At 36.4% G+C, this 22,440-nt stretch overlaps 1 protein-coding gene across 3 annotated transcripts in view; it reads left to right on the top strand.

The window, feature by feature from the left end:
• The window catches only part of MMS22L (MMS22 like, DNA repair protein), a 143,793-nt gene that overhangs the window by 73,363 nt on the left and 47,990 nt on the right, over positions 1-22,440 (top strand). For all 3 annotated transcript variants that reach the window (XM_033234665.1, XM_033234664.1, XM_033234663.1), the window contains one exon: positions 19,440-19,633. In XM_033234665.1, the coding sequence (XP_033090556.1) occupies positions 19,440-19,633 (194 nt within the window). The remainder of the gene's footprint in view (positions 1-19,439; positions 19,634-22,440) is intronic.

Genomic DNA, 22,440 nt, shown 5'->3' with positions numbered 1-22,440 from the left:
AATCATTTCAATAAAATGCTTTAATTTATGCCTCTGCAGTTAAGCAGTGCTCCTGGTTAACAGAAATACCCTTCAGCTACACAGGATTTTGGAGGGTTGGAGGGCACTCATTTGCACATAAATAGCCATTAACTGATAAATTCCCAGAGGTCTCCTGTTGCATGTTAGTGGTTCTGACCTACTTAGCTAGCTTAAATTTGTTTTACAGAATTATTATAATTCTATCCTTGGTACTTAAACTTTGTGATTAATGCATACCTCACAATACAATTAAAGTATAATTACACAGTTTTGCAGTTTCCTATTGTAGGGTTATTATTACAAAGATCTGGATTTTGCAAATAGAAGAGTTAAGGTTTCCATATTTATCACTTTTGCTGTTATTAGGTGATTATGTTAAATGGGACCCTTTTATATCTGAAGAAGCGATTGGAGGGAAGGTGAATCATTATTATAATGTAGCATTTGTTAGCTTGGAAATGATTGGGTCAGCTAGTGTGTGGTCATTTTTATATGCTGTCTGCATTGACATGTCACAGGCATTCTTCCTTAAAACTGTTCTGTGCTTTTCATTGTTGCTTTTTCAAGTGTTTCTGAATTATAGTAGAATCTTCACACCATTTTCAACAGTAGAGAGACTCAGCGGGACTCAGGAGATCTAAATTCTTTTTTTTTTTTTTTTTTTTTTTTTGAGGCGGAGTCTCGCTCTGTCGCCCAGACTGGAGTGCAGTGGCCAGATCTCAGCTCACTGCAAGCTCCGCCTCCCGGGTTTCCGCCATTCTCCTGCCTCAGCCTCCCGAGTAGCTGGGACTACAGGCGCCCGCCACCTCGTCCGGCTAGTTTTTGTATTTTTAGTAGAGACGGGGTTTCACCGTATTAGCCAGGATGGTCTCGATCTCCTGACCTCGTGATCCGCCCGTCTCGGCCTCCCAAAGTGCTGGGATTACAGGCTTGAGCCACCGCGCCCGGCCAGGAGATCTAAATTCTGATGCTGACACTTGCTGCTTAGTTATGCAGAACAATTCATGTTCCTGAAAGTTTGTCATGTCATCTGAAAAATGAGTAGTTTAGACTAGAAAGGACTGGCATACTAAGGCACTGTTGGTCAAATCTTGTCCATAGCCCATTATTGTATAGCCGTAGAGCTTAGGATATGTTTTACATTTTTAAAGAATTATAAAACAACAGGAAGAATATGTGAGCCAGACATTGCATCTGTAGACCCAGCAACTTAGTCTGGGCAACATAGCGAGACTTAAATGCTTAACCCTGTTTCTTAAAAAAACAGTATGTGGCCGACCGTGTTGGCTCACGCCTGTAATCCCAGCACTTTGGGAGGCCGAGACGGGCAGATCACGAGGTCAGGAGAGCAAGACCATCCTGGCTAACATGGTGAAAACCCGTCTACTGAAAGCACAAACAATTAGCCAGGCATGGTGGTGTGCACCTGTAGTCCCAGCTACTTGGGAGGCTGAGGCAGGAGAACAGTGTGAACCTGGGAGGTGGAAGTTGCAGTGAGATGAGATCGCACCACTGCACTCCAGCCAGGGCAACAGAGCAAGACTCCATCTCAAAAAACAAACAAAAAAAGTGACACTGTATGTGGCCCTCAAAGCACAAATAATAAAAAAGAAGAAAAAAATTGCCAGCTCTCTGGCTAGATATTCTCTAAGGCTCCTCTCAATTGACATTCAGTATTAAATTATAATTATAGTTGTTGTTTTTTTTGTTGTTGTTTGTTTTTTGGGTTTTTTTGGACACTGAGTCTCACTTCATAACCTAGGCTGGAGTGCAATGGCATGATCAAGGCTCACTGCAGCCTAAACCTCCCTGGCTCAAGTGGTCCTTTCACTTCAGGCTCCTGAGTAGCTGGGACTACAGGTGCACACCACCATGCCCACCCCCATCCCCCACCTAATTTTTTTAGAGGTAGGGTCTCACTTATTGCCCAGGCTAGTCTCAAACTCCTGGGCTCAAGTGATCCTCCTGCCTTGACCTCCCAAAGTGTTGGGATTACAAGCATGAGCCACTCTGCCTGGCCCTAGTTGATTCTTTTAAAATGCTAATGTTTTATAGCTCTGTGCATTTGTTTTGGATTTCATTTCTTTTACATTCACTATTTAGAGTGATCTGTGATGTGATGCCTAATACCTGCCTCTTCAGTGTCCATTATACATCCAGTTAATATCTTAACCATGGGGATGGTAACTGTTTTCTGAAGATTCATAACTTGAAATTTAGATTTCTACTGAAAGTAGTTCCCAGTAACATTAGATACTGAGATGTCAGTTCTATTGAAGGGGAGGCACAGGGATGAAATGCTTGACTGACTTTGAAACACTTAACACTGTCAGTTTGGAACACTTTGAAAATTTTGTTCTGTTTTATAAAAAACACAAATACATGCCAAATAATATTCTTTAGTAAACTACAGAAACCTTTTCTATAAATTTTTTCAGAGCGTCAGTTAATCTATGCTGCTGTGTTATGGTAGGGTTTGGCATTCCTCACTGTGTCATTGAACATGGAAAGTATGGGCTACTGTTAAAGTTTGGCTGCCTTTAAGTGGTAGTTAGCTACTACCACTGGAGAAATTTAGCATAATATATTGTTTTCTTGTTAATCTGCATTAAATATAATGAGCTAAATAGTTTTAAACCACTTTTATTCAATATTGTGGGGGGAAATTTAGGCCCTTCCAGAAAACAGAGATAGTCGGAAATACCAGCTGCTTTGTAAAGTTGGCATCCAATCATCATATTTCTCCAAAGAGAAAATGGTTACCCTGTAATAATCAGTCTAATGAATTCAGGAATTCATTGATTGTCCCAGCTCTGGGTAGATTAGGTAGAGACTTGCTTCAAGGAGTGGAATTTATGAAATGTTTGCTGCATCGAGCAAGCAGAGCTGCTATAATACAGCTGCCTCCTCAGTGGTTTGCTTTGATCCTGTGGAATGAAAGGACAGGAGGATCAGCTCAGGTCTAAATGAGATTACAGCTGGTTCTGCAGCTTATCTGGTCTATTGCCAACTAGTGTGGCTTTGCACGTCCTAAGGGGTTTACAACAGAAACTGTTCATTGAGTATCATCGGTTTACTCAACACAAGCAGGCTAATCCTTCCCAGCCTCAGCATGTTGTAGAATTGTGCAGGAGCCAAACCAAAAGCTGGTGTAGCCAGACCCTCTAGAGCCCTTTGTCTTGCTCTATATTGATTTTTACCTGAGTTAAAGGCAGTAAAATAAATAAATAAATAAAATAACCAGTCCTGTTGTGAGCAAAAGGTTAATCTTACCTAAAATCTTACAAAAAGCATCTGTTAACCCTAGAAGGGGCAACCTCTTTTTTTTGCCTTGTTAGTCAAGTGGGATTTTCTAGTTTCAAATTTTGAAGAACAAGATAAGAAAAACAGCTTAAAAGATCTTGCTAGGCATTCCAAGTTAAATGCTAAGTCTCTTCTAGTAGTGCAATAACAAAAAGCTTTGTATATGGAATATGGGTGATGTGTTTCTAAGTAGTAAGTTTTTGTTATAAAACAAAAATCTTTTTTGTACAAAGCAATTATTTTTTTGATGTGGCAAACAAAATGCATAAAAACAAGGCTGGAAACCTTAAGGAAAAGAACTCAACTGCCAACATTAATGACCAGCAGTCATCTTATCTGATGATCCCTTGATTAGTAGTATAGTTCTTTAATGAATAAAGGTTGGTGATTAAGGGTATTATAAAGATACACCTCTTATAAATAATTTATGTGTGCTTTAGTCTTATTTTACTATTTTACTAGGTACTCTTTTAAACCTTCAAGTGTAAGATTTTAATTGTTACAGTTAAATCTTGAACAAAGATGGTTTATAGTGAAAAATGCTTTGGAGTCAGATACACCTGGGTTATAATTCCATTTCTGTTACTTAGTGGTCAAATTATTTAACCTCTGAGTCCATTTTTACATCACCAAACTGATAATATTATTTACTTTACAGTATGTAATAAAACCAAATTAGAAAATAGTAGAAAGTAGTACTGAGTTAATCAGATTAGTCAACGCTAAGGTAGTAGCTCAGAAGCCCAAAGGCATTGAAGGTTATATGCGTAGGATCCCTCCCATAATGCTAGAAAGGATATTTAAAAGTTGTGTTGCAGCAATCTTGGCAACTTTGCTGTATATATATATAGATCTGAAACATCCATTGCCATATTTAAAGGTATATGATCTCAGGCAAGTGGATAGAGAGGTTGCCAGGTAAACACCCTTCTGTTAATGCACAGAAGTAGCTACTGGAAAAGCCATCTGTATGAAATCTATGCTAGTTTAAAATTCCTAGGAAGGCCTGAATAGTAAACTCTTTTTAGGATAGGTGGGTGAGCTCTATTTATGTCCTTTCCAGCTTGAGTGATTACTCAGTTGTTTAGTACACAGCACAATATGCGTAAATATTGTCATCTGTGTTACGTGCTAAGTAAAAGACAAAGGTATACTGTTATGAGAAGAATACAGTGGTCTCTTGGTTTACTTTCTCCTAATTGGCGGTGAACATGTGTCCTCAGCTATATGTAAGCACAAAAATGTTACTATGGAAACATTTATAGGCTTTCTAAAAGTATTGTGTGAGGGAATCAGCTGAGACTGATGTTTATCTTAAACACATAGCTTGTCCAATATTTAAACCTAATGGACAAGATGTGTACCAGTTGAAAATGTAATATTTATCCAATCATTTTTATTCTATCAATCTAGGTTTTAAAGCAATAGATTGCACTCAGAATAATAAATTTTTAGTGCATTTGGAGATAAAGGCTATTGGTGGTGATTGCTTAAACTCTTTTTGCTCAATCATCTGAATGGTGCAAATCAAAGCATTTTGTCAGACTGTGAGAAGTTTCACCTAGATATTGCTTCCCACACACATGGGTCACCATATAAATTACATTCACGGTTTTACAGCATAGCTGGTGCTGAAAGTTAAATTGATGCCCAGTGGTGGAACTCGTAAAACATTTTCCTGTTAACACGACCAGGCAGAGTTGACATTGTTGATGGTGGGTTCGATCTAATAAACTGTTGGTTCTAACAGTGATTTTTACTGTGTTTCAGAGGTGATGATGATACAAGTTTAGTGATCCAGCAGTTCTTCCTGAATGACAGAAAATTAGCTCCACTGTCTATATTACCAAATGCTGGGAAGAGTAAGAGTAAGAGGCGATTGAAGCCTAATGTAACCACATGTTCTGAAAGATCATAAATTATAGGAACAAGCTCTTTAACTCAGTGTATACCTTCTTCATAAAGAAAAACACTGACTTTTCTCAAAAGAATGTATTATATATTATCTGTTGGAAGTGCTTTATTATTATTATTCAAATATGTAGGCTGCTTCCACCTTTCACAATCTTTTACACAGATGTTTTAAACTGATTATTGTTTCTGAAAGGAAAGCAGGTTTACATTTTTGTTATCTTTTTTTCTCTGTGTTTTCTAAAGTTACTTTCTTATAATGACTCTAAGTTTTGTCAAAGATTTTTAAATTTGAACTACAGCAGCAGTCAATCTAAACATTTTATTCCCATAAGAGTAACTTTCAGGGGTTAATTTCTACTTGCAGTTACAAACAGTGGGTACTGTTTTAAGATTTATTTTGAACTACTTTTGCTTTGTTCATAAAGCTTTATGAAACTTTGTCTTACTTGAAAGTAAATTATTTTTTCCAATTTCTAGTTAAAATTCACAGGATGGTAACAAAGCCCTACTCTTTTATCAGTGTAAGTAGGTATCTTTCCAGTTCTTCCTTTTTTGACATTTTATCTGCTCCTGTAGCACTGTTGCACATTCATACTGAATTGGTGATCTTTTTGTAGTTTTGTTCCATTTTATGAGATATTACAGATCTTTTACTCACCACTTTAACATTTCTTATCCCAGCATATTCATGGATTTTTTTTTTTCATCAGGAGATGAGCTTTTTTGATGTGCAGATAAATGTTATCAATGGTGCTACGCAGATGAAACCTGTCATGTACAAATAGCATGTATCAAGCCCTAAGCATGCAGAACCAGATAAATCGGTTCATTTGCTGAAGCCTTGCAAAAAGAAATTAGTGCTGTAATAAAAGCCTTTGAGGCTCTCAGCCCTAATAATGGAGCTTTATAATAAACCCCCACAGATCATTGACTCAGTGGATAATCTTTTAGGAGAACTTTTTCCCCTCCTCTATCTTTTCCTCCCTTTTAAAAAACTGCAGTAAAAGTGGTAAGTAACATCTCTATAGGGAATGTATGTGGTATGAAACTACGTATCTGGAAAACCATAATTTAAAATTAAGAAATTTATTTACTGCTAAATATGAGATTACTCAAACAAGCTTATACTTTTTGATAATTTTCATAATTGATCTTAAACATGTACTAGTCACTGCTTTTTCTACATAGAATTCATATTAAGCATTCCTCCTAACTTAGTGCATTTTGTACATGAGGTTACAGTTGGATTGTTGTGTACAACAGAGGCACAGAGTGAGGAGATCAAAATAAGGCAGAAGAGGAGTCAGGGAGAGAAATTGAGAGGAGGCATTCAGCTTGTCCTTAGACGTATTTATAAAGTGGTAGAAAGTAGGAGAAAGGGAATGGGGCTATACACATTTATGTATACACAAAACTTTACACATAATTTCAAGGAGTTTGCAGATTTCTAAAGATTATATATGTACTACGGGTTTAGCACTATATTACAATGGTGACCAGACTGTTATTTCCATTAGAGTTTTGTTATACTTTTGGTGAAGAAACATTTTTTAAAATATCCCTAGGTACTTTTTGACTTTTACTTGACTGAGTTTTGGAAAAAAAAAAAAAAAAAAAGTCACTATTGAGTCACTATTGGAGCTGATGATGAGGTTTGTAGATCCATTAACACAATTGGCAATGGTCACTAGTTTCTGGTTGTATAATTTACTGCATTTTTTGAGTGTGAGAGAAATATAGAAGATGCAGAATGCTTAAGAGGTTTTAGAAAAATTATTTATCAAAGTGCACTACTTTTTCCAGAGCATTAGCTATTGTGATTATACATTGGTACAATATGTTCACATAGAATTGGATTTGATTTAAATGGGGGTGAGGGGAAGAGACTGGACATTTTCAATATTTATTGAAACACATAGTCCATTAAAGTAAATTATAGGGCAGATTTCACTGTGACAGGAACATTTGGGTTGATGTAGTTAATAATCAGTCAACATTACCATTAGACCCTTTATTTATAAAAATTTATTATCACCAATTAGGAAAAATGCTCGCAAATGGAATTCAGCCCTAGCTTACTTACTGTGGAATAGTTGACCTCAAAAATCGTTGGCTCTTTACTTTTAATAAAATGATTCCAAATTTCTTTTTTGAAACAACACACACTCCCCCACATAGCATATAGCAACTAACCACATGTAAAATGCGGTAGAATGACTGCAGTTGTCATTAGAGGGTAGCAGTAACTGTGTACTACTGTTTTCAAAAAAGACTGCTGGGATAGTGAGAGCTAAGCTAGTTTTTAGAGGATAGTTTTATTAATTAGCTTTAAAAGGTGGTTTCCACAGGTTCATAAACATAATACCGTACATCTAGGGAAATCTAAAATGAAACTTTTGAAAGCAAGAACTGAATAAAGTTTGAGAGTAAATATGATAATATACATAAAATGTCTCAGCATATGTTTGATATAGGTGTTCTGTGCTGGATAAGTAGAAAAATAAAGTAATTTTTCTTAAAATTACCCTTATCTCTGAAATTCGTTTGTCCTAAAACCAGTCCAGAATTTCTTAGATTGTTGGGAATGGCTTCTAGGAGACTTAAAACAGCTATTTTGTCTTAGTCTGCCTTTGTACTGTTGTAGATACTACCCTTTGGTTATATTTCTAATAAAATTCTTTGTTCCTCCCACCTCCCACCACAGCCTTCCCAAGTGTGAATTCCTTTAGGTCGGGTCTGCATCTTTTTCATCTTTGAATCTCTAATTCCTACATAGTGCTTCTTACATGCCCTTGAGAGCATAATAAACTATGTAATAACATAGTGGGTAAAACACCACAACTGCAACCCTTTTATTATGCTTACAGATTCTGTAGGTCAGGACTTTGAAAAGCCAAGGGCAGCTCTTATCTGCTCTACCATGTCTGGAGCTTCAGCTAGGATGATTCAATATCTGGAAGTAACTCTAATTCAATGTCTGTGAGTAACTCTAAAGGCCGAGACTAGAACAGCTGCTGGAGGATCCAGTTCCTAGATGGCTTCTTCTTCAGTAACACATCTAGTTTCTAAGCTAGAATGGCTGGTGGACAAGCTTAGCTGGAACTGTTGACCTGTGCACTGCCTGTGGCCTCTCAAACAGGGTATTCTCAGGGTCATTGGAGTTCCTACATGGCATTTCAGGGCTCTAAAAGTGAGTATTCCCAGCAAACAAGGCAGAAACTTTATGGCCTTTTATTACCAAACCTTATAGCCACATAGTGTCATGTCTGCTGTGCTCTATTGGTCAAATCAGTCACAAGATCTTTCAGAATCAAGAAATGTCAAATAATTTGTGGCCATGTTTTAAAAATTACACGTTTTTCAGCAAATGGTTGAATAGCCAAAGCAAGACAGAGTTAGAGATGGGGGATGGGGGAGGATTGAGAGGAGGAAAAAAAATGAGGACTGTGAGATATTCTTAATATCACAGTAATTATTGGCTCCAGTGCTGCTAAGTTAGATAGATTGGTGGTCTCTTCCAAAATGAAAATGAGGGCGTATTCCATAAATATTCTGTTCACTTTGATTGTTGCTTGTATTCTAATTTTATTTTTTAGTCACCAATTCCTAACTGCCCCTCCCCGCACCACCGCCGCCTGACCCTGTTCTTTTTTCTTCTATGATAATTTGATGCGTAACATTTTGGATAAGATCCACTGCATGTGTGCTTGCTCCATTATACCATTATACCTTCTTCCATTTACATTTGAAGAAGAAGATAATTGCATTTGAAATCCCAAGACAGTATAACAACTTCACATACTTTATAAGGCATGTATATTTTGTTGTGAGATTGTTTTCAGAGATGATCTCACCTTTGAGTGCCTTTAACCCCAAGGACAAAGATCCTCGACCTTAACTACTGGTCCTACCCACGTGATACTCTGGTAGTAGACAAACTTGGAGACTGACAAGCTTCATATTCAGCCATAATCTCCCTCTCTTTTACTTTCATCCATTACCTTGTACCCACACATTTGCTATTAAATTTGACGGATGAGTTCCTGGAAATGGGAGCCCTAACTGAATACAAGCAGTGCAAGTTGTCACAATCAGATGATGATCATTCTCCTGTTCTTTTAGAAATTCCTAAGCTACAATGACGTCTGTAGTTCCTTATAGTTACAATGCCAAAGGATGTACCCAAGCCTTAATTGTGGCCTTTACCCTCAACCATTTCCTTGAAGGCATCTTGTGATGCTGTAAAACTTAAATTTTAACATCCAGCATGAAAATTTTTATTTAACTTTGTGTGTGTGTTAACTTCAGGACTATAACTTGTTGGTCATAATGTTGACACTTGGAGGTGAAGCTGATGCTTATGGATCAGCACTGATGTTTATGGGTAGATCTGCCCATGCTCACTTTTATTAGATGAGAGCATAAGATAACATTCAAGCACTGGCAAAATGTATAGATATAGATATACAAATGTATAGATATAATTATATATCTATATATGTGTAGTATGTTGTAATGAGTAGTTATATAGATTTGTATATGTACAAAGTCACACTGCACATACTTATCAGGTTGGGTTTTTTTAATAAAAATATTTCAGAAACAACTAGCATTGTAACATTAGCATGGTGCAGTTAAAGATGTTTAAATGTATAAATGTGTTAGGCAATCCTTATAAGCATTAGATTATCTGGAAACAAACCATGAGGAATATATATGTTGGGTATATAAGTTGGTTTTCTCTCATTTCCAGCTACCTTAAAGACTGTTTACTTGTGGCTCTAACTTTTTGAGATGACATGATCCTCCATGACCTGTTCCTTATCAATACTATAGTTAAATTATACAAATGTATAGTTACGTTGTTCCTGATCAGTACTACAGTTCCTTATCCATACCATAGTTACTGGTACTTGACTAAAGGTAATACCATCTACTAGTAATACCACACTGTTTGTGAATCCCTTCATGCAATTCATGCAATTTCATGTCACTATGCTTTACTCATTATTTTAACTTTCTGCAACTCTATTATTTTTTCAGTTAACTAATATGACTTCTGTAACAGGTAATGGCATGTCTTCTCCAGGAAGTCTTTGAACCCTGTTGTTTTGCGGATTATAATACTCTTTATATACCTCTGTGTCAGCACGTCACTGTACGTTCTTTGAAAGGAAGTACTATATTTGATAGCATCTAATACAATGCCTCATGTAGTTAACAGACATTGACATGTTCATTAAGATGATCTGAACTATTAGGTAGAATGATTCTTGAGTCTGATTGTACTCTTTGACTCTAGGTTCAGATTTCCGAAAACATTTTCGATAGTGTTACTTCAATTTTCTGTTTTCATATCAAATTATATCCCCGTTATAATTAACTGTCCCTCGTAACTTTCAGTTTTTCTCCCCCAGAATTTGGCAATGACAGGCTTCTCCTTCCTTTCCCTCACAAAATGCGAAATAATTAATGTTGGCTTTTTCCTTCATAAAGTAACTCAAAATGCACATTAGCTCTTACCTGGATGTTTACAGAAGCTTCTTAATTAGTCCCTTTTATCTTTAGTCAGTTCTTATTCTGACCCATTCTGTTTGCCATTACCTGATTAATCTTTCCCAAAGCACTTTTTTCATTGTATCACCCTCCAGTTCAAAATCCTTCAGTGTCTTCTTACCACTTTAAGAATGAAGTCTTGATTTTTCTTTTAACAGCAGGATTAACCATTTTTGTATTCTAGCATCAGACATAGTGACCAGCACTGAGTAACTTCTTCTGAAGTGAATGAAGAGAACATATGACTGAACAAATGGAACACCATTTCTATTCTTAAATTTATTGCCTTCCAATGCTACTATAAAAATTCTCCATTATAATCAAAGTGGTTACTTTTTTTTCATTCTTCAAACACCTTGCTCTTTTATATATTCCTCTTAAGATGTAAATTATATTACCCTTCTGCTTTTGTGGCTTGTTATCCACTTTGATTTTATCCAAAGTCCTTATATGGCTTACAAGATCTTATGTGATCTGGAACCCTGCCAACTGTGCCAAGCCCAGCACCTTTGCACTTGCTTTTTCTTCTCATTGGAATATTCTTCCCCATGTACCTATGTGTTTCCCTCCCTTACTTATTTAGATCTTTACTCAAATGTCACCTTCTTAAAAGGTGTCTCCTGATCATTGTACTTGAAATATTAGCTTCTATCAGTCATCATCCCCATACTTTGATTTCTTTTTTATACATAAAGCTCACCACAAGTTGAGGTATTACATGTTTGTATGTTTAATTATCTGTCTCTCATTAGAATATAAGTTCCCAGAAGGCAGAGACTTTGTCTGTTTGCTCGTTTTGTACCCTACTGCTTAGAAAGTTTGCTGTATGTGTTGAATTAGCAAGTAAATGATTTGATTTTATATACCTTTGTGTTTTTACTTTCTTCCTTTTCACCTAACCACTCCTTACTTATCCTTTGAGAATCACTTCCATGCCTATTTTCGTATGCTTCCCCCCAAAGATTTTTCTCCTCTGAATTGGTAAAACAATCTTATAGTTTGTTTTGCACTTATACCTATAAAGGAGTAGTTTTCAATCCTCCTCCATGACAGAATTATGTACAATCTTGTTACTTAGTCTATGAACAGCTAGTTGCATGGCCATTTCCTTATCTGTTGCAGGAATTAAATAGGGCCTATTCAATAAATGAAGTAATTATTGATCAGAAAAATCAAAGATTGCTTATTGAAAATACATATGCCAGATCTATTCTAAGTGTTTGACCTTTATTAATTTAATTCTTTAGGTACTATTATTGTCCCTTTTTTTTTAGATGAGGAAAGCCAAGAAGGTGACTACCTACAATATGGTCCATCATGGGATAGCAGCATCTGCCTGATAGAAATGTAGACCCTCAACCAGGCACGATGGCTCACACCTCAAATCCCAGCACTTTGGGAGGCTGAGGTGGCCAAATCTCGAGGTCAAGATATCGAGACCATCGTGGCCAACATGGTGAAACCCCATCTTTACTAAAAATACAAAAATTAGTGGGACATGGTGTCACGCACCTGTAGTTCCAGCTACTCGGGAGGCTGAGGCAGGAGAACTGCTTGAAACCGGGAGGTGGAGGTTGCAGTGAGCTGAGATGGCGCCTCTGCACTCCAGCCTGGCACCAGAGCAAGACTCTGTCTCAAAAATAAATAAATGAAATGTAGACCCTCAGACCAACTGCGTCAGGAATTACAAACAAATAGTAAATATTATGATTAGGCCCAATGCTGAAGATGCAGAAAGATTTTTAGTGAGGCCAGGACATTAGTATTTGTAGAAAGGTGCAGATGATTTTGGTGGTAATCAACATTGGGAACTATTTACAATAATAAAAAGGAAGTGGATCCTTGTTACTACTGTGTTGTAAAATACAGTGAAACATAATCGAAAACTAATTTTATACTCACAATCATCTATAAAGTCAAGACTAATGAAAATATGAGGGTAAATTCTAAAATTGATGACTTTTTACTTGTATGTTTTTATACCAGTGCTAGTTACTGTTTCTGGAACATGGGCAAGCAACTTCATTTTAAGCACTTCACCTCCGTTATTGTATATAAGACAGCATTATTATAGACATGCCTGGTTTGCTAGGTTCATCAATGGATTCCTGATTTGTTGTTCTTTCCCAGTCTTGCAAATTAACTCAATTGTGGGGCATAGGAAAATTTTAAATTATCACACATCGTTGACCTTTGGAATTCATATAGAGCCTGGCACGCCCCAGAAGTATTAAACTTTTTATGCATCTGGTATATCACCTGGGATTGGCTGTTATACTACTTTATAACTACGTTTATTAAGAACTTACATATGAATGAGTGAATACAGCAATGTGACATTTGGAACATGTATTATTTATTTGTGTAGTAAGATGGTACTTGAGGCAGCGGTAGCCTAGTGATTATAGAATTGGGGCATTGAAGCTAGACTGTTTGGGTTCAAATCCTGGCTCTGCTGCTTACTAACAGCATGACCCAAGCAAATTACTTATCCTTTCTGTACTGAGATTCCTTGTCTATAAAATGAGGACAATAAAGTACCTACAAATTAAATTCGTTATTAAAGGTCAAACACTTAGAATAGGGGTAGTGCATATATTATCATTAAACAGTTTTTAATTCTCTGGCCAACAATAATAGTTACTCTTTATTGAATATGTCTTATTTAATTCTTGCAGCAGATGAGGAAATGACCATCCAACTGCTAATTGGCAAAATAGGATATATACTCTAGTATGTCTGTCTCTGTATCTTTCTAGTGATGCTCGAATGCATCTAAGAACATGTTTATTGGGATTTAGAAGCAGTAGTGCATATTGTCTTGCCTTGCAGTCAATAAAAGTGCATATTATTTTGCCTTGTCTACAAAGTACTTTTACCTAAATGCTGTGACCTTAATGCTTTAGCAGCTCCGTAGAGGATAATAGGGCATTATTTCCATTTAACGGATGAAAAACTGAGGCTTAGTAGTTTTCCAGAGTCACAAGCTGATTTTTTCTGTCTTAGAAAAGAGTTCATTTGAAGAATTCTCCTTGCATCTCAAGGAGCCCTTATTTTTCTCTGTAATTATATGTGATGGTAAGCATCATTACCACTGCTGTGCTTTATCATCAAAACAGGTCAACGAACTCTTTGCTTTGATTTCACATATTCATTCATTCATCCATCCATCCGTCCATCCATCTACCACCTACTTACCCCTCCTCCACATATGCACAGACACACAGATGTACTGGGGCATCTGTTACATGGAGGCATTGCAAAGTATGCTTGAATTGCTGCTTGCCAGCCTGGTTTCTGGCTTATTGCTTCTCCCTGATAATTTGGGCATGCACAGGATTGCGGCTCAGGATTGAAGCTACCATTATCTCAAGTTGAGGCTTTGTAAAAGTCTCTTCATACCTAGAAGGTGTTTGTTGTTTTTTCTCAATTTTTTGAAGACAGGATTGGATTAGATGATTTTTCAGGTAACTTCCACTGTTTAAATTTCAGGGTTGTTTTGTTTTTCTAATGGCTAATGCCATTACCTTAGTTATGTTATATTCTTCCTGGATAATAAGGCAGAGTGAGCCCTGTTTCACAGATACAAACAAGTATGACAAGAGGATTCAGTGTCCAAGGTTTTTTAGTGAGTTTAGCTGAAGCTAAAAATGGTTGTAGAGTGTCCTGATTCCCATTTAGTTTTCCATCAGTTAAATCAATAAGATACTTAGAATAATTACTCATAATGGTTTGGAACAACTTTTTGACTTAAAACTTTCCATTATATTTTTCACTAATACAGATTTTCTTAAAGTTACCACGTTTGCAGTAGAGTTAGAAGAGGAATTCAATTATTGCTTTTAATCCTTACTGGTCATATTTATTATATTATGCTTTTTCCATGTGATGCAAAGCCCATCAATAGACAATTTTAATTTTCCTTAAACTTTGAGGCATCGTGTATTAGAAATAATTAATATACAACTGTGAATACCAGGAAAGTAATATATAGGTTGTCATACTTTATTCTATAACAGTTACAGGAGAAACAATGGTATGCCAAGATTAGAAGCTAGAACTATAAGCAATGGTCCAGTAAGTGTTCCCAGAAGCCTGCCTAAGTTACTAGGGAGGAGCAGAAACAGACGGACCAGACTGGCAGGTAGAAATTTCAGGTACAGGGTTCCATGCCTCTCATATGACAGATGCCTCAATAAATTTGTGTGTCTGTGGGCATAAGATATCTGTGTGAGAGTAGAGAGGTGGGGGCAAAATGGATAAGTGAACATATGAAATCAAAGCAAGAAGTAGCAGACTGATAAAAACAGGAAATCTTGGAAAGTGGGGCAAAAGAGCAGTCAGATGAAAGAATCAGGAAAATACTTGAAGATAATGAGGAAAGCTAAATGAGGCAGGGTAACTGAGCTAAAATAGAAGCATAAGAACACCTAGATAATTGGTATGTGAAAATGTGGGTGTTTATATAGTGTAATGATAGGCTTCTAAAAACTGTTCAGAATGTTATTTCATGTGGTCTTCACAATAACCCTGTTAGGTGGATATAGCAACAATTGTTCCTATTCTTGACTCCAAAGAAAACAGCGAGTTGGGAGGTTACTTGTTTTTCCAAAGTCACACAGCTCTGGATAGCTATGCTAATAGCCATGTTTATTATGCAACATAGTTACTCCTTTTGTCTCAATTTTCTCATATGTAAGATTTGAATAATAATTATGTCTACCTCATAGGATGAGAATCAATGCTTATAAAACACTTTGCCTGGTGCTGGTCTCATAGTAAATACCAATAAATGCTGGACATTTCTGTTTTTTCCACCATGAGAGCTGCAATTTGAATAACTTGACATTCAGCAAATTTATTTTGCTACTATACTATATTGTATCTTTTATAATATAAGAGGGCTGGTTACATGTGTTTATTTCCACATGTGTGTATTTCCAAACTGATGTTAACGTGAAATCTGTCTTTACTCAAATAAAATAATTGCCAAGTGTTGGGAGATCCTACATCCTTGTGTTATGCCTTTTAAGAAATCACGTATTTTTCCTTTTATGCAAAAAATCTACTTTCATATTTCTATTGTTTGTGTTGAAGAAGGTAGATAATGCCTCATAAAACGGCCATCACCCGGAACTATATTACATTCTTTATAATATTTTATATATGTTTTGTGTTTTCTTTTACATTGTTACCTCTAGTGACAAAACTTCTTCTAATATTTGCATTTTTGTAAATGTACCTTCAGCAGATATGCAGTGGTCACATCTAATATAATACATTTATTTTTCAATACTCTGTATAATTAGTTTTCTGGTCCAAACATGTGATTTTAAAAATTACCAGTGACTGCAAAGGGTATTTCTAGCTCTTTGGTTATAGTGCAGAAATTTGGTTCTTCCTTCAGACTTCCATTACAGTACACCCTTGGCATTTCCTGTACTTGTCAGTTATTTCTTTATGTTTAAATAAATTATTATTATAAGGTCTTAGACAACTTTGTTCTGGTTTAAAAATAGCAGGTAATCATTCTTCTTATCCAGACTGAAAAAGCTTGAATGTTCAAACTATTGAGCAGAAAGCATTTTGCGTATTCCCAGAGATATTAGCTTCTTTTCAAATCCAAAAACACAAGTGGGTGCACATTTCCAAAACAAGTGTGGTTTGGGGTCATTGTTGTACTCTTAATTGAAACTCATCTTTGCTGTTTTAACTCAACCTTGGAGAATGTAATCTGTGGCTTTAAAATTGTTTACCTCACAATGGTTTTGTTTATTTTTTTTTTATTCTTTTTTTTTCTTGGAGACAGTGTCTCACTGTTGTCCAGACTGGAGTGCAGTGGTGCAGTCTCAGCTCACTGCAACCTCTGCCTCAAGCAGTCCTCCAGCCTCAAGCCTCCCGAGAAGCTGGGACTACAGGCGCATGTCACCACGCCCAGCTAATTTTTTGTATTTTTAGTAGAGATGGGGTTTCACCATGTTGCCCAGGCTGGTGTTGAAATCCTGAGCTCAAGCAATCCACCCACTTCAGCATCCCAAAATGCTGGGATTACAGGCGTAAGCCACTGCGCTCGGCCTTCTTCTTTTTTTTTTAAACCTAATGTATTCAGAACTTTGAATCATATCCCCACATTAGCTCCTAGTTATACTCCCTGGTACCTCAACAGTTTTGTTCTGGAGAGGTCAAAGGTGGTTCACATTTGTTGGCCTTTCTCATTATTGCCTTGAATGCATGTTTTCTAGCATCTCTTCTTGTAGTCTTTCCTAGTGTTAGAATTCTGGTGTTGCTCCTCGCCCTTCAAAAGACACAACTACGTGTGGCTTTTCCAGCCCCTTTTCTTAAGCTTTCTGAAATTCCTTTATTTTGTTTGTTTGTTTATTTTTTGAGACAGTCTTGCTCTGTCACCCAAGTTGGAGTGCAGTGGCACAATCTCAGCTCACTGCAGCCTCCACCTCCTGCGTTCAAGCAATTCTCCTACCTCCTGAGTAGCTAGGATTACAAGCGTGTACCATCATGCCTGGCTAATTTTTTTGTATTTTTGTTAGGGATGGGGTTTCACCATGTTGGTCAGGTTGGTCTTGAACTCCTTGGCCTCAAGTGATCCACCCACCCTGGCCTCCCAAAGTGCTGGGGTGAAATTTCTTTAACCTAAGTCAAAAGAGAAGATAATCAACAATGTTTAATTCACTTAAAACTTGTGTGTGTGTAGGTACATAAGAGTGCATGTCTTAGTGTGTAAAAGAAAAGTGGGCTTCAGAGTCAGATTTGAGTTCAGATGATGGGGCTAGCCCTTTGTAGCCTTGTGGCCATCGGGCATATTTAGCTTTCCTACTGTTAGCTTCATCATCTATAAAGATTAATGATACCTATCCCATAGAGTTGTTCAGATTTTAAAAGAATTTAATTAATTTAAGGAATTTCTAGCACATACATAGAGGTCAATCAGAAATGTTACTCCTTCCTAGGGAATAGGTTTTAGTTAGTAAATAAAAGGGCTTTTTTAGAAATGGTGAGCAAAATCCATCCTGCTCAAGTACCATAAGATATTTATTGTCTTTTGGAACCAATATACTTTGAAAAAGCTATAAAGGGTAGTAAAAATGGTGGTATATTTTACATGGATTCCACTGTGTAGAAATGTGCTCTGAACTTTTGCTATGTTGATATAGGCAGTTGAGTTAGTTGCCAGATGGATTTTAGTGGTGTGTTACTTACCTCACTCTAAGATAAAGGAACTGAAATGGTTCTCTAGCCACTAGTTCAAGTTGAAAGCGTCTCCGGCAAGTTTTTACAGAGAGGACATAGCAGATATTTGGTTAGCTTTTATGAGAATTGCTTACTGTATACTCCTTCCCCAGCCATTCGTGCACTTGTTTTTTCAATATTTCAGATAGCATTAAGTAACATCACATAATTATCCAGGAATTCCAATGTAAAGGGGCTGAAGGCTCTAATGTTATACAATTTATACTTAGAATTTTTACTCAGTCTTGGGTAGTTATGCGAAATGTTCTAAGATGTGGTCTTATAACCAGCTTGATCTTTCTGTGGAATTGCTTTAGATACATGTGCTAGTTCTGTGTTTTGTATAGTTCTTTCACGTATCCACTTCCCCTAAACTGTTTAAAAACATCAAACATCTTTTTTAAAGTACTTACTTATTTTTCTTAGTGGAATGCTATCTCTGTTAAAGGAATTCTTCTCCATCATTTCCACTGGTTGTTTTTTTGCTGCTTTCTGTATAATTGAAAAGAAAAAAAAAAGTAGATGTAAGGATGATATACATGAGTTTATTCAGTTGATCTGGCAGTAATATAAACAGAAACAGGAATAATAGCATGGTTGTACATTTAGTTTTAAATAATCATATTATCAGTGGGTACACAACATAAATACCTTCTATTTCACATCACTAAGAAGATCTCTTATTTCCCTCTCTTTGGTAACCTCAGTTTCCTGAACAAGTTTCTACTAAGGTCTAGATATATCTAAATTTTGGGTTGAATTAATCAGCAAAAGTGAGCAAATGATGAGACAAAATCTGAGGCGGTATCAAATTATGTTTTATTATTTTATGAAGAGTAACTTGTTATTGTATATTATTGCCTACCAAGTGAGAATGATTATGAATCTTTTGGGACCAAAGTACTAAGATTGTATCTAACATGGTTTTGTCTACTACACAAGGCCTGTGTCTTCTAAACAAAGTATTTTAATTTAAAATACCACACATAAGCCAGATATTCTTAACTTCCTCTTTGTACATCCATGTTCTAAAGCCCTCAGGAGAAAATGGTTTAAAAAGTTGTTTTCATGTCTAGATTTTAAGTAAAAATCATTTGTCATGTGTGAGTTGCAAAATGCAGACCTTCACTCTGAAACTGCCTCTTTCTCATTTGGATCTGACATATTAAAAAGTATATAATTAATGGTTGACATTAGTAATTAACATTAACTTTATGATGCTTAATATGCCATCATTCATCCATCAAGCAACCAGAAATGCATGATGTCTTGGCATAAAGGTTTTTAATTATATAAAATGGTTCTCATATGATATAAATGGAAAAAGCTCAAAATGTACTTTAAGAAGATTTTTGTAAGCATTTGTTAAGCATGTTAGCTGTATTTTTATTTCTTTTTAGGAGTATACATCAACAATTGTGTCAGGAACTTCAAAGGGACAATGTGGACCTGTTTGTACAGTCTTCATTATCAGCTAAAGAGCGCCACCTTGCTGCAGTTGCCAGTGCACTGTGGAGACATTTCTTTTCATTTTTGAAGAGTCAGAGAATGTCACAGGTAGTGCATTTCTCACAACTTGCGGATGCAGCTGCAGGTCAGCATTAATTATTAATTTGCTAATTTCTCTTTTTGCAGACTCTTTGTCAGTATTTTCGTTTATTTTCTTAGTAACAAACTCTTCTATAGCAAACATTTTGTCAGCCAGAAAGATGAAACAAATAACATATTAATAAATTGGGATATTTGGGATTACTTATTACTAAAAATTAAATGATGATTTGCTAAAAATAAGATAATTTTCTATCCTGAAAATATTGAATGTACATAAGCTTTTCTTATACATGTAATATTTTGGAAGATAAGCTAGCTTTTGATTATGTGTGATTCAAGTAGTTTATTTTCGAATTGTATGAGCAGGTATATAGGTATAAGATGAAGTTAATTTGTGCAAAGAGCAAAAGAATATAAAATAAATACAACTTCAACCCCAAGAGAATGAGATCAGAATGACATTGAATATTGTTTTGACTTCTACTAGATTCTACTGTAAGTTGTAATTTTTACTTAATTTGATTATTAACCTAAAGACATATCCTTAGGCTTTAGGGGACTCTGGATCTTATGAAATTATAGGCAAGAATTTGAATATATGTGCATATATGCCATTTCTAAGAAGAGACCATTATCTTCTCAAGGGGGTATTTTGCTCAAAGTATGTTAAGAAGTATTGAAATAGACAGTGATTAGTGTGGTAACTCCATGTACTTAAATGAATGAAGCTCATTTAAAGGTATTTAATTTATTTTTAAATAATGCTTTTAAAAACCTGGGCCGGGCGCGGTGGTTCAAGCCTGTAATCCCAGCACTTTGGGAGGCCGAGACGGGTGGATCACGAGGTCAGGAGATCGAGACCATCCTGGCTAACATGGTGAAACCCCGTCTCTACTAAAAAAATACAAAAAATTAGCCGGGCGATGTGGCGGGCGCCTGTAGTCCCAGCTACTCGGGAGGCTGAGGCGAGAGAATGGCATAAACCCGGGAGGCGGAGCTTGCAGTGAGCTGAGATCCGGCCACTGCACTCCAGCCTGGGCGACAGAGCGAGACTCCGTCAAAAAAAAAAAAAAAAAAAAAACCTAGATGGAAACCAGCATTTATCCTAGTGTGTGCGAGGAAAACTGAGCTTAAAGCACTGTGTAAAAGACTGAATGATTTAAATTTGAAAAGATTTTGAATTCTGATAACACTTCTATAATTAAGACTTTACAATGATAGATTAAAGAATTGTGACAGGACAGCAGTTTTCCAACTACTGTAATATCTATGAAAATAAATATTGATATTCAATCAGTTTAATCTAAGTAGTCATTAATAGATGATATAACTTACCTTGTGTACATGCATCATCCCAACTGCCAGTCAGTCAACAAAAATAATAATGCATCAGTTTACTCAGTGCTGTCTTAGATGCTGAAGATAAATGGTATATAAATAGAAAGCAGAATATGTGGGCTTTGGCTTTGATTTGAAAGAAAGACTTGATCGTTTAGGAGAGAATGATTTTCTTCATGTAAAAAAAGTTACTGAGTACCTACTTTAATAGGCATTGGAGAGATACTAGTGGAGAAGAAGTACAAGAATACTTGTTCTCATGGAGCTAATAATCTAGTGTTGGGGCGTAGGAAGACCACTAAATGAATAAATAGTGTAATGTGTGGTGATAAATGCTGTGGGAAAGAGTGGAAGTATAGGATAGGAATACAGAAGGCCAGAGGCAGTTGTAATTTTAAATAGAGTGGTCAGGAAGGCCCAAGTAAGTAATATTTGTGCAAAGAACTGAAGGAGATGAGAGACCATGCTTTGCAGAAGTCTGAAGGCAAGAACATGTCTGGTGTGTTTAATAAACTATAGGGAAACAGTAAAGGCTCTTGTGGAATGAGAAAGGGAAAAAGAACTAAGAGATGAATCAAGAAGTAATGGAGAGCTAGTTTGTGTTCTGCCTTGTAAGTGGTTATAAAGACTTTTGCTTTTACTCTGAGATTGGAAACTGTTGAAAAGTTTTGAGCAGAGGAGTAATAAGAGTCCTCTGGCTGCTAGGTTGAAGCTAGACTTATAGGAAGACTAGGCAAGGGAAGAAGCAGGAAGGCAGTTAGGAAACTATTGTAATAACCCAAAAATGAGCAGCTGTGGCTAGAGTGGTAGTGGCAATAGAGGTGGTGAGAAGTGGTCTTATTTCCCATCTGAAGAAAGTATTTTCAAGGTAGAGCTGACAGAATTTGCTAAGTGGGTAAGATACGGTAACCAAATAGATAAAGAGAGGAATTAAGGGTAACTATAGACATTTGCTGAGATGAGGAAGATTGAAGTAAGAACAGATTTTATGAGGGAAGACTAACATTTTTATTTTGGACCTCTTTTAAAGATGTTCATTAAATCCAAGTAGACATGTTAAGTAGGCACTTGGATAATGATCCTAGAGTTCAGGAAGAGGTCCAAGCTAGAGATTTAAAGTTGGAAAGCATCCACATATGAATAATTCTTTAAAACCATGAAACTGGATGAGATCACCCATAAAGTAAGTATGGATGAAAAGAAAAGTTTGAGGACTGGGCCTTAGGGTATTCCTCTGTTCAGATTTGTTAGGGTCAGGAGGAACAAGAAAGAAGATTGGAGAGGAATGAAGGTAAGTTAAGAAAAACCAGAGAAGTGTGGTGCCCTGGAGCCCAAGGAGAGGAAAGTGATCAACAGCTCAGTTTCTACAGATGGATCAAGTGAGATAAGGTCTGAGAATTAATCATTGGATTTAATAAGAGGGAAGTCACTGTTGACCTGAAAGAGCAGTTTGTATGCAGTGAAGAGGCAAAGGCCTGATAGAAGATGATTCCAGAGGAAATGTGAAAAGAG

This window comes from Trachypithecus francoisi, unplaced genomic scaffold, assembly GCF_009764315.1.
Source record: "Trachypithecus francoisi isolate TF-2019V2 unplaced genomic scaffold, Tfra_2.0 Lachesis_group15, whole genome shotgun sequence".
NCBI lineage: Eukaryota > Metazoa > Chordata > Mammalia > Primates > Cercopithecidae > Trachypithecus > Trachypithecus francoisi.
This window is presented reverse-complemented; position numbering and strand designations above follow the sequence as displayed.